The sequence below is a fragment of the Andrographis paniculata genome, unplaced genomic scaffold (genome assembly GCF_009805555.1).
Source record: "Andrographis paniculata isolate CXL003 unplaced genomic scaffold, ASM980555v1 Contig79END, whole genome shotgun sequence".
NCBI classification, from domain to species: Eukaryota; Viridiplantae; Streptophyta; class Magnoliopsida; order Lamiales; family Acanthaceae; genus Andrographis; species Andrographis paniculata.
Genome location: NW_026137616.1, coordinates 3714700 through 3727989, shown reverse-complemented (window position 1 = coordinate 3727989; position 13290 = coordinate 3714700). Strand labels below are relative to the sequence as shown.

Here is a 13290-nt window from a genome sequence, read left to right as displayed (position 1 = left end):
GGCGGCGGCGCCTGTAGTAGATTTATGTTTTATTTGGTAAAAAAAAAAATGAGACCAGATAAATAAAAATGATATCATTTCTCTTATTTGTTTGAGTTAGAGAAATAGAATTTGAAAAATAAATTATTTCTATTTTTTTGTTTTTATTTTTCTCCCATATGCAGAGAAATGATGTTGCAATATATGTTTTTTTTCATTTTTAAAATTTTTTTGTACTATTTAATTTTTATAATTTTTTTAAAATTATATTATTTTAATTTTACAAAAAACAAACTTAATTTTTTTTAAAGTATTTAATTTTTACGATATTGTACTAAAATATAATCTTAAAAAATATCGTATATAATTTATAATTTTTTTAAAAAAAAAATTACCAAAAATATTTTTCATGAATTCTCAATTGTTAAAACTCTCTTTTTATCGGGTTAATCATTTATTTTTGTTTGATCATTCATATATATATATCTGTATTTTTTTTTTAAATTTCTCAAATGAATTCTCTATTTTATCAAACAAGAGAATTGATTATCATTCTCTAATGAATTCTATTTCTCTCCAATTCTATTCTCTACTATTATTTCTCTACAATTTCATTCTCTATGCCAAACGTCCCACTAATAGGCTAGTAGGGTACAAAAACATAAATATTAAATTGTTTTTAATGAATTATTAATCTTTTTATAAATATTAGTACTATTAATATTAAAAATAAAGGTTATTAAAGAATTTTTAAAAAATACTATATATTATATAAATGATATAAATAGTAAATAATTAATAATGAATTAATGAAAATAATTAATTAGTTTAATTAAAATTTTAAAAATTATAAATAATTTTATTAAAATAAGATTAAAAGAATAAAAGTGACAAAATAAACGGGAGACACAGAAATAGAAAAGTGAACATAATAAGTAGGACGGAGAGAATATATTATTAAGATTTTGTTTATACAATAATAAACATTATTCAATTTTAAAACAATATCATATAAAATATATAATATAAGAGAATAACCACAAGTCCAATCTTTTGAATTTTTATTTATTTATTTATTTATTTTGTTAATTGACAAATTCATTTATCATCGTCTTTGAGAGCAGCAACAATAACTCACTCACGGTTCAAATCACTCACGGTTTGATGAACACATCATTTTTTCAAATTTTTTTTTTATTTTTCTTGCTTCGGCTTTTGCAAATGCTCTAACGCCATTTCCAACTCATCATCTCTATTTATTTATCCTGTTTTAACTCCAAATATACAGTTGCGTAATTTTACTCTGAATTATTTTACTATTATTCTTCAAATATTCAATTTAAAAATATTCAATTTTTCCTATTATTTTAAATAACTTTTTATTTTTATAATTTAAAATAAAATATAAAAAAATTTAAAAATTAAAAATTTAATTTATAATTTAAAAAAAAAATTAAAAAAAAAATAGGATGGTGTTACACTGTAGCAAACTCTAAATTTCTGGGAATAGCATTAGATTGGAGCAGTTCGGCGGCAAAAATGGTGTTGAAAAGCCAGATATGGAGCATGGTTGGAGATGCTCTAAGCAAGTTCTTTAACTTAAAAAAAAAAAAAAAAAAAAAAAACTCACATCACACACAACCCAATTTCTTAAAAACTTTGGGTTTGTTTACTTGTGAAATTTTACATAATTTAACTATTTCAATTTTTTTCTCTCTAAAAAAATTATTATTTATTTATTATATTATATTAAATTTTCATTTTACATTCAAAATATCGTATCAATAGATATTTCTATCTCACTAAATAATTATTTCAATTCAAAATTTTACTATTTAAAATCAAAATCTGGCCGGAAAACACACTGAGTCCAGGTCACAAGTCTCTCTAAGAAAGCATGTTATACTACTTGATTATAGCCAAATGGGTTCGTCAATCGAATTCAAGTATCTTTAATTGAAAATCAAGAGATCTTTTGCCATCCTAATTAGCACATGAACCAATACTTGTCAACAGCAATGCATACTTGCCTATTGCCACATGTTTAATTAACTCTAATTAGTACCTTAATCGCTACTATTAAATTAAAAGATTTCAAATTTTTAAAACACAAATAATTATATTAATATAATACAAATAAAACATATAAATTAATAATTTACATAATCTAACATAATACATGCTACGATTCATTACAAATATATTCGTATTGCAATTGAACAATACAATGTTGTATTATTGTGTCATGTTAAATAAAAATTGTTTTTTTATATATACTAACCGGATTACTTCAATATCACGCAAATAAGCACACCATGGTCATTTTGAATTGTTTTATATTTGAATATTTTTTAATAATATACATACATACATATATATATATGTTACAAATAATGAAGAAATAATATTCTCTCTATCATTTAAAAAAAAAAAAAAAAAAACTACTAAAAATTTGTTTAGTTATGGTATAAAATTGCTTTGAAATAAAATTATTGATTAAAAAACAAATTAGTGTATTTTGATGCAATATTTTGTAAGAAAAATGATACTCTCTCCATCCACTTTAAAAGTTTACTTTTACTTTTCTGCGATGTTGATATTTAAATATTAATTATTATATCAATACATAGTATAAATTAAATAAAAATGACAAAAATATTTCTATTAGTGTCTTATAATACAAATATAATGACATATGTATAAAAATTTATACAATATAATAATATTTTTAACGTTAAGTTAAATATAATGACGCATAAGGTAAATGTAAACTTTCAAAATGTAAACTTTCAAAACTGACGGAGAAAGTACATTTTGTTGAAAACTATATGGAATAAATAATATTTATTTGAATTGAAAATACTTTCTCAATCCCGGATATTTAGCCCTTTTTTTTTTATATTTTTACAAAAAAAAGTGAGATTAAATTTTCGAGAATGAGTAAGTAGTAAAGAACAAACCCTAAATTTATATCTATTCTATTTATAACAAATAAGTTCATCTTTTCATAACTTAATTACCCTTTCATTTAACAAATAATAATCAATTCCTCACTATATAATCCATAGCATGTTTACCAATTTTTTAATAAATTTCTCATAATACCTTTAATTTATTTTTATCTATTCTACTCTAACACTTGCATACTATTATTTCTTAATCTCATTCCTAATCAAACTTACAACAAAATTGCAAAAAATGACATTGTACAACATATCACAAGATTGGTTGACATTGGCGACTTGTAAAAGTATGGAAAGTATGGAACACCTTCTAATCAACATTGAGATTTCAATCATAGGTAGAGATGGCAACAAGTAATTTCAGTTTCCCAACATCTCCGAATTAAAGCAGGTTTCAACTTATTTCAGTCTCTTTGTTGGTGCGTGCAGTGCATATATAGATGATGGCCAACACAACAAGAGAAGCAATATTTCCAGTTGCAGGTAAAGAAAGAAAGAAAGATAGATAGTAGTATTAATTAGGCAGCAAATTTAGGAACTTCCCTGTGCTTGCAGATTTTCTTCTCGAGTTCGTCCTTATTGGCTCCAACCACTCGATCAACTTCCTTCCCTTGCTTCAGCAGCACGAATGTTGGCATTCCCTGCACTTCAAACTCACGCGCCACATCCTTCACCCAACCAACCATGTTTCAGTAATTGAAGAAATTCTCAAATCAAAAAACAAGGGTAAAATAGATATGAGAGAAACTAGAATGAATTAAATGCAACTATGTAAAGCAGAAACGCTAAAGTTCAATTGGATCGAAATAGGAAGGAGAAGACACGTACGGGGACCTCATCCACGTCTAATTTGGCAAACTCGACGTCGGTATATTTACTGGACATCGCCTCTACGGCTGGAAATATGAACTTGCAAGGACCGCACCATGAGGCCGAGAAGTCAACAACCACCTATAGAAACAAACAGATCGGAGAAATTTAGAGCCAAATTGAAGATTAGACGGAGAATTCGACGAGAACAGGAATTAGGTATTGTCAAACAGTAAGTTCAGGGTGCAACGAATAATGATCTCCGATTTGAAATCCGAAAACCAGCTCAACCAAAGCCGAATTGCGTTATTCCACCGGAGATCTGATGTCGTAGCAACGCCGCTGCAGTTCTGCGAGAAGTATGTAAGAGACAGAAATTAAGCGACGAACCAGTTTGTTCGATTCCTTGATTGATTGGAAATGGAGCTTCCAGCGCTGCGACGAGTGGTAGACCGAGACACGCGATGGTTCGGATGATGATTCGGCCGCCGCCGCCGCCGCCTCGCCGCCTATCACGGAAGAGAGAAACCCACCCATGGGATATTTTCAGTACATGGGTTTATTTTTCGTTTAAGGGCTGTTACTTATAGCCGGGTGAAAATTGGAGAATTCCTGGATCCGGGTTTGGATATCACAAGAAACCAGGCTCCGTTTAGGAAAAATAATTTGGAGAGAAGATGGAGTTTTAAAATTTAGATCAAACTAAAAAAATTATTACTAAAAATATTATTTTCGTTAGTCTCATATAAAATATTATTATCAAACTATTTTTTTTCTATTTTACATAATTTATTTTTAAATAAATATGTATTTTAATCGTATTTTAAATTATTTAATTATTTTAATTTTTAATTTATAATTATTTTATATTATATCATAATTATTTTTATAATTTTTAATTATCTTAATTTAAAAATATTTTGTATCATATAATAATTATTTTTAGTAATATATTTTTTAATTATTCAATAATAACATTTCTCCTAAATTATATGGTACTATTGTAAATATATTTACTGAAACAAATTGATATGACATTTTAAATATATATATAGTAATATTTTTGAAAGATTGAATAGTATAAATTTTTTTCAACAAATATATTGTGTAAAGAAAAACAATTTACTTTGTTTCTATTTATGGAGAATTTTACATAAATTACCAAAGTCTATCCTTATTAACTTCTCATTCATAATTTTCTTTCTCATTTACTCTCCATTACTTTTTTTACTTAAAGATCTAAAAGATCACAAATATATAGTATTACTTTTCTTTAGTCCCGCATAATTTGTCGTTTTTTTATTAGAAATATTATTATACATTTGACATCTTAAATTTTAAATTTTATAATTTAATTTATAATATTTTTAATAAATAATAATTATTTATAGTAATAAACTTTTTAATTATTCAAAAAAACATGTACATTTTAAAAAAAGATCTGAGCTTCCAACCTAAAATCAATTGGTATTTGGTGGAATAATTTTTCATTTTTATAAGCCAAGAAAGTTACCACATGTTTACCAATGTGTTACATATTCAACATGGACAATCATTCGTATTACGAAAATACTTTTCGAAAATTATATTTCACCCTATCTATGGGGTTACACAAAATCAATTTCTGAGATAGACAAGAGAATAAATTGAAGAGGATCCAAGTGTTTGTAGTTTGTTTTTTTTGGTATTGTTCGATTTACTTATAGCAGAGAATAGAGAATAGATGCGACAACCAAGTAGGGAATTTATTTCATTCCAAAAATTCCGAAACTAATTAAATAGTCCGACCAAAGCAAGCAAGTAGCAGCAGCAGCTTAATGTAAAAGGCCAGTGAAGAACAGTATAACCTCATTGTATAATATTCATGTTACATAACATAAATATTCCTAAACTCATGAGAAAAAAGGAAAACAAGACATGACAGGACAAAGTTTGAGTATAATACGGAAAAATGAACACAAGTTAGCAATACCTGGTTTTATGATTTACTGAAACGGCACCGGAACTCCTTGCTTCTTGTTCACTATTGCCATGGCTAAGTACCGATTGCCCATCCCAATGGGGGCCTGCTCCTCTGGACCCTCCCAGAATGGGGCTTCGCCGTCACCCACCAGACGCCAATATCCTGTTCTTAGAGATTCAGCTTGCTCATCACTACACTTATCCAACAAAGCTTCAACCCGGAAGTTGATTCCAAGAGAACCAAGAAATTGGGATTGAGTTACTGGACCATGGATGGATACATCTCCTGCAGCACGCGCTTGAGTTTAGAAACCATTTTGTCGCATGAGATGGACGACTAAGAGGTCATTTAGAAAATATTATGCCACACCTAATCACTAAACATAACTTCCATAAACCATGTTTCCATGTTTTGCAAGTATTTTGCAATTCATTTACATTCGTTTCCAAATTTGTTTAGGCACTATTCATAAAGTTTTATCTGTAAAATACATCTCATTCAATACTCATATTCTATTTAAAATATTGCATAAAAAATCTATTTTCTATACCAAACATTGCATCAAAGACATATTAAATCATATACTTATTTTTAGTTATTATTCCCCAAAATCTTCAAACCATGACTTAAGTAAAAAAAATGAAAAAATATATATATATTTGATGTGATGTGTTGGATGTAAATATTTTGAATAGAAAATTTTTATAAAAAAAATGTTCTAAATATGATGTTTTTTAAAGAGAAACTTTGATCAATAGAGCAAAAACAAAGTTGAAGATATAAGTGAGCAAAAGATTTCAATAAAATGAAATGCTTATTTAAAATATTATTTATCAATATTCATATCCACAAAACAAAACTATCTCACATACTTCCAACATGCATATATCCTTATGTCAATCCCAGAAATGACATTTTATAGTTGCTTTCTTTGAGGTTTTCACAGAACATATAACGGTTGAGTATAGAATTAGTAGGGAACCTGAGACTTCTTCAGCGGAATGACGAATAGCAGCAAAATCAACATATGCGCTGAGATCAGCAGTTCCAGGATTATCAAGTATGTCAACAAACTTATGCTTCCGAATGGCCTGCAATTAATTAGAGTCAGTTTATTGTTTCTAGAGCATATATTATAAAGACTTTTTAAAGGCAGACCTGTAGGCTGTCCGAAACTATTCCGTTGAGGCCATAGTCGATTATGAGAGCTCCGCCACCATCAGTGCTTACTCTCTTGGAAATTTCTTGAGTTAAATCCATCGCCTTTGGACAGACTTCGATATGATTGACACCAGCAGTTTCTTCAGAACCAGCCCATTTACATCGCTGCAAAAGATAGAGAGTTGCCGGTGTGGGATGTGGAGATAAAACGAACCGGAATCTGAAAATGTATTAACAAGTAAGAAATTAATCCACAATATCAATTAGAGGACTTGTGACTAATGCATAAAATGACACAGGATTCAGAAGCTTACGATGAATTCTCATCAACATCGACCATCTTCTCACACCAACCACGAGAAGCTTTCTGCAAGAAAATTGCGATAATCTTAAGCTAAACTCACCTTTAAATGCCATTCAAGCGATCATTTTCCACGTGTAGTGCTTAGAAAAATAAGGAGCCAAAATCCAAATAATGTACTTATATAGCCTGTGCCAATACATTGTTACTTAAAGAAAAAGCTTTTCAATCCAAGAAATTTAAGGCAAACTATTGATATGTACTGTAATAAAATAGATATATTACATAGATTGAATACACAATCAGAGAGCATCGGGCAGAAATTATACCCAGGGGCTAGACAAACCTGAAACTGGTGTACTGGCAAAGCATCATAGAACTCGTGGGCAATGATGATTGTAGGCACTGAAAGTAAAAGAATGAAAACACTGATTAGCTCAGCCCACAAAAAATTTCCATCTATATTGTGATTTTTGTGCACCTTTCCTTACTGATATTGCTTTTCACACAAGGGGCGGCAATTTAGGTAAATACTAGGATCCAAATGAGAATCCATGGGCTATATTGACATGATGAAATCGTAAACTTGCACTTGCTAACACGTGCGACAGTATAGTCATTGGTAATAAGCCAAATTAAACAATGTCACCGGATATCTACATGATGAAACTACGAGCATTTTTTCTAGCTCTATGAAATGCACTCAACTACACTTCAACTTCAACTACCTACAGAATATAATATGAATCTTACAAGGATAAATTCCTTACATCCTGTTGGAACCTGTTCAAGTGTTGCGTGCCATGACACAGGGGTCCCAGATAATCCACTAATACACCGTGTCTCTGCACCACTTCCATCACTGCTAGCTTCAGTCGTGCATTTCAATTTTTCATACTGCAGTTTCTGCAATGCAGGGCTACATTCAACCAAGTGTATATTCAAGCAATCTGTGAAATTCCTTAGCTTCGATGTACCCTGCATACAACCTTAGTGAGTAAAATTTTGAGGCCCCAAAGCAAACTAAGGGAATAGATAGATACATACATTTCAGGTCACAAGATCATTAGCATGTATGGTTAGTGTGCTCTGTAAAAAAAAGTTTGAAATTCTGATCCATACATGTAAAAGATCAGACATAAGAGTTCCTCTGCCTGGTCCCAATTCAACTAAGTTAACCTTTCCTGGTCGCCCCATTTGCTCCCAAAGGCACATTGTCCAAACACCGATCATCTGAAGCAAGAAAATAATACCAATGAACTAAACAAATTGCATTCAAATAATCTGAAATGAAGATGACCCTCCTAAAAATATTAAACTCACTTACATAGTCACTCATCTAATCATTTAATCTTATATGTAGCTGTAAGATTCAAGAACCTCGGGAATTCATGATGCAATTAAATTTTTAGCACTAAATTTCAATCTCTGCGACTCTTACTGACAAAAAGGAGATGTTGTAAACACCTCTCCAAACATCTGGCTAACTTCTGGGGAGGTAATGAAATCGCCTCCAGCTCCAAATACATCCCGATTGATGTAAAAACCAGCCTTCGGATTGGTCAGGACTTCCTCCATGTACTCAGCAACAGTAATTGGACCCCCTCTAAACTAACATCACCAAAATTCCATAATTCTCCACTGAACATAAATTTATATATATACATATAAAAGGAAAGGCACCCGGAGTACCTTGATGATATTTTTAAGATGCCTCACAAGCTCAGAATCAGTAGATGGCTCGTGAGAATGCTCTGAAATCATAAGCACGCTTAAATTAATTACAATCTAAAGAAATAATTAGCGAAGTATAGATATCAGAAATGGAGTGTTACCAGGAGGATGGAACAAAGCGGAGCGGTCGATGGAGACAGTGGCGGAAGGCTGCGGTTGAGAAGGGTCCTCCAAGTGTTCGACGAAATGATCGCTTGGAACTTGAGAGGAGGAGGAGAAGGAAGAAGAGGAAGAGAACAAGCAGTGCCGCAGCAGTGATGCGTGTGGCCGTGGAGGCGGCGCCGACGCCGCGAGGCATCGAGCGGAAGCTCGGAGCAGCGCCTTCCTCAACATCTCCCCGTAAACTTTGCGATTGAAAAGTGATTCCAAATAGTAATAGATTCAAGCTGAAGCCCTTTATTTTTTTTTTCTCTCATAGAGATTGGTATCTCTGTTTACTCGACATATTTTCACATTTTCAGTCATTTCTTACATAAATATTAAATTAAATATTATTTTTTTTTCTCTATCCTACTAAATAATTAAAAAATATATTAGTAAAAATAATTATAAATTAAAATTAAAATAATTAAATAAGTTAATTACCATTAAAAAAATTTAAATTTTAAATTTAAAAATATTATTAAAATATATAATCCATTTTTTTAATTACGTGAAACAGAGTAATTTTAAAACTTTTCCAATTTTTCAAATTTTTCTTAAAAAAAAAAATACCCCTTTGTTAACAAACCCTGGAGTTTGAGATTTGAGCATTGTGGTGTTTGTCTGGTAGCTATTAGATTTTATTAATTGTCAAGGGTGTGTTTGTTGGGGGGATTGGATTTAATTTACACTATTTCTCTTTTTTTTCCCAAAAATGTCAAATTAAATAGTTTTTTTTTATTTTTTATATTATATCAAAAATCAATTTTACATTCAAAACATCACATTAATATCTATTTATATTACATTATACAACTATTTAAATTTAAAATTTTTACTATTTAAATCTCAATCCCAAACAAACGCACCCTTAATTTGATTGGCTTAATATATTAGCTATTTGTATTTGGTAAAATAGTTCTTTTAATACTCCCTCAATCATCCAATTGTGGTTTTAAGAAAAATATGTAAGAATAGAAAATTTTATTTTTTTTTCAGTAAAAAAAACGATATTTTTTTACTTAAAAAAATAAACCGGAATAAATTTAGATGACAAACAAACAAAAAAAAAAAGTCACATTGAATGAGAGAGTATTAGTTATATACATGAATGGATAATTAAAAATATTTATATTTTATTTTTAAAATAATTAGTTATATTTTTTTGTGTATAGAATATTTTCAAATTTTTATTATTACTTATTAAAAATATGAAAATTTATTAAATATTTTGTAAAAGTTAATGTATTTTTAATGAAATAATATAAATATTTTTTCGTTAGGAATAGTATAAATTTTTAATAAATACTAAATAATTTGTATATGTATTTTTATTAAATTAATTTTTAATTAATTTATGTTTCATTAAATTTATAGTTTTAAATAAATTTTTTCTAATATATTTGTCGACAATAAAGAAATTATGTGACAAAATTATATAGTATATATTAAATAAATTAATAATAATAATAATTTTTATTTTTTTGGACAAATTTAAAAATTCTACAAATAAAATAATTTATTTATAAATAATAATACTTTAAAAGTAAATTTATTGTTTATTAAAAAATATATTAAAATAATAAATAATATTGCAATGAAAATTATATTAATATATCTAAAATGAATTAATTATTTTAAAGACAAATAAAAAATAAAAGAAATTAAATAATAAATTTATTTTGAAATGTTGTTATTTCAAAAAGTTAATTTATCAAATATTTAAGAAATGTTTGGCAATTAGCTCATATTTATTTAAACTGCTAGTTGATTTAATTAGTTAGTTTGACTAATCGACTATTTGTACTAAAATATTTGGTAAAATAGTTATTTGATATTAGTTACTTATACGTAAAATAATAATTAACGACATTTTATATATTTCTAAAAATATCTAATTGCATCATTTTGATGCATAAGATTTGGTAGAATTTTGATTGTTAGTTATTCCAAATCATGAAAGTTTTATTAAATTATTTGATTTTGTTGTTTTTTATAATATTTTTAAGAATATGAGTTATTTGATTAAAAATAATGTAATATATAAAGAATAAATTATTTGTATATATATTTTTAATTAATTTAATTTTCATTACATTTATAATGTTAAATAAATTTATTTTAATATTTTCCATAAAAAAATTATGTCATAAAAAAATATATATAAATAAATTAATTATATTCGTATTTTTATTTTTTCTTTATTTTAACAAAGTTTTTTAAAAAACAATTATAATTTCAACTACTTTAAATTTATAAACTAGATCTATATATCTTTAGAATAAATATAATAAATCATTAATGATATTGTAATAAAAAACTATATTAACAGGAATGAAATAAATATTTAATTCTTAGCAGCAAAAATGAATAAGGAAAAATATAGTGAAAAAATTATTCTGAAAAGTTGGGATACCTATATTTAAAAATTTAGTGCTGGTCCAATAAACTATTTTAAAAAATTAAATCAAATGTTTAAATTAGCTTTTTGATCAGTGAAACTTCAAAAAGCTAAAAATTATTTGAAAAATTGTTTTTCAAACACTCATTATATTAATTTATTTGACTGCTAAAAGCTCTCCAAAAAATTGTTTTTCAAATACGCCATAATAACTTTTTGTATTTGGTTACATAAATAGATAGGTAAAATAATAATTTATAAAAATACAAAAATATGAAACTGTACTATTGCTAGCAAGAATTAAATCTTCATTCTGGATTTTCATTTGTCTAGGATGTTTTAATGACATTCTGTCGTCAACACAAATATTCACTGATGTCGGTTGTTATTGATTAAGTTGGCATTCTTGCAAAGTTGTTAAATCACATTACATTTTATAAATTTGCAATTCGGATTGTATATACATATCAACATTATGAAACTTCAAAATTTCTACAAAAGAATTATTTTATCAATCTCAAAGATCAGATTCGACCAAACTTCAACTCTGATGGCATTAGCGATGAGATTCACAGTGAACGTCACTCACCAGGACACGCAAGATTGGGAATAAGAACAAATAAGAGAGTGTGTGGTTCGATTCATTTTGTAGACACTTATTTTAATTTAATTAATTAGACAAAATTCTAGAAAATCTGTTTACAATTTTGACTAAAGTCAATGCATGGATTTTACTAAAAATAATTTTAAAATCTACATGTCGTTCATGTAACACTAACAAATTAGACATGTAAATGTCAAATCGACATAGACATATTCTCGACAACGTGTCATTTTCAATGATGTGAGACTATTTCCACGAAAAAAAAATGAATTGCTTGACAATTTCAATACAAAATCGATTTATAGTTCTAAGGTAATAATACAGTTCATGTACGGGATTAGAGAACAATTTACGTTAAAAAATGGTGTATCTGTTTAGTTTTTTTAAGGCAAAATTGCCCATAACTCCCTTGTGGTTTCGAAACTCAGCGTAAATTCCCCATTTACTTTAAAAATTGCATGGTACCCCCTTATACTTTAAAAAACGTTGCATGAAACCCCACCACCATGAAACTTTCCTCATGTGATATGAAGATGATTTCCTATCTATATGTTTTGCATGACAGGGGATTTTATGCAATATTTTTGAAAATATAAGTGAGCTCATGCAATTTTTTAAAGTATAATGGGAATTTATGCTGAGTTTCGAAATCACAATGTGGTTTCATGCAATATTTTTTAAAGTATAAGGGAGTACCATACAATTTTTAAAGTAGACGGGGAATTTACGCTGAATTTCGAAACCACAATGGGATTATGGGCAATTTTGCCATTTTTTAATTTGAAGTATTTCTATATTAAGTATAAAGTGTATGACGATAATATAAAAATAATATTTTATGATAAATTATTGTTGATTATGAGTTGATAAAATCTATATATATATATTGTGAGTATGAATAGATATTGTATTTTCTAGTGGTAAAATTTTTCATAAATATTATAACAAAAATAAATAAATCTATTTGTATATATTAACACAATATATATAATATATATTATCTATTCATAAAAATAAATAATTTAATATAAAATATTAATTTTATATTACTGTGAGAAGTTTGTACATTTAATATTAAAATACATTCATACTAAAATATAAAATGAACATACCCATTATATTCTTTTAACAATATTAATCATTAAACATATATAAAAATATTATTAGGTGACTACATTTCAAAATATTATAATTTAATTTTTTTTTAAAATATCAAATCAAATAATTATATTT

The 13290-nt window shown here is 27.4% G+C and overlaps 2 protein-coding genes across 3 annotated transcripts; both read right to left on the bottom strand.

Moving 5' to 3' along the window:
- Positions 1-3230: 3230 nt before the first annotated feature.
- On the bottom strand, positions 3231-4313 carry LOC127240758 (thioredoxin H2). The gene is made up of 3 exons (XM_051259604.1): positions 4143-4313; positions 3771-3893; positions 3231-3610 (listed from the first exon to the last, which is right to left on the bottom strand). The coding sequence occupies exons 1-3, from the start codon at positions 4287-4289 to the stop codon at positions 3461-3463; spliced, it is 420 nt and encodes a 139-aa protein (XP_051115561.1). The 5' UTR covers positions 4290-4313; the 3' UTR covers positions 3231-3460.
- Positions 4314-5531: 1218 nt separating this feature from the next.
- Positions 5532-9303, bottom strand: LOC127240743 (uncharacterized). 2 transcript variants are annotated; one of them, XM_051259576.1, is made up of 10 exons: positions 9013-9303; positions 8870-8931; positions 8645-8788; positions 8300-8410; positions 7948-8155; positions 7524-7582; positions 7191-7243; positions 6874-7096; positions 6698-6806; positions 5532-6000 (listed from the first exon to the last, which is right to left on the bottom strand). In XM_051259576.1, exons 1-10 carry the CDS (start codon positions 9242-9244, stop codon positions 5738-5740), a joined length of 1464 nt encoding a protein of 487 aa, XP_051115533.1. In that variant the 5' UTR covers positions 9245-9303; the 3' UTR covers positions 5532-5737. The 2 variants fall into 2 exon arrangements, with proteins under 2 accessions (XP_051115533.1, XP_051115534.1); XM_051259577.1 differs by having other exon boundaries at positions 8645-8783; positions 9013-9067.
- Between the last annotated feature and the right edge of the window lie 3987 nt (positions 9304-13290).

Bases quoted from the DNA above. Each gene is read 5' to 3' on its own strand.
- LOC127240758 (XM_051259604.1), bottom strand. From the start codon at position 4,289: ATGGGTGGGTTTCTCTCTTCCGTGATAGGCGGCGAGGCGGCGGCGGCG. The intron at 3,894-4,142 runs GTTCGTCGCTTA...TTGTTTCTATAG, and splicing joins TCAAGGAATCGAACAAACTG to GTGGTTGTTGACTTCTCGGC. The intron at 3,611-3,770 runs GTACGTGTCTTC...GGTTGGGTGAAG, and splicing joins TAGACGTGGATGAGGTCCCC to GATGTGGCGCGTGAGTTTGA.
- LOC127240743 (XM_051259576.1), bottom strand. From the start codon at position 9,244: ATGTTGAGGAAGGCGCTGCTCCGAGCTTCCGCTCGATGCCTCGCGGCG. The intron at 8,789-8,869 runs GTACTCCGGGTG...TGGTGATGTTAG, and splicing joins ATCTTAAAAATATCATCAAG to TTTAGAGGGGGTCCAATTAC. The intron at 8,156-8,299 runs GTATGGATCAGA...GGTTGTATGCAG, and splicing joins TTATGTCTGATCTTTTACAT to GGTACATCGAAGCTAAGGAA.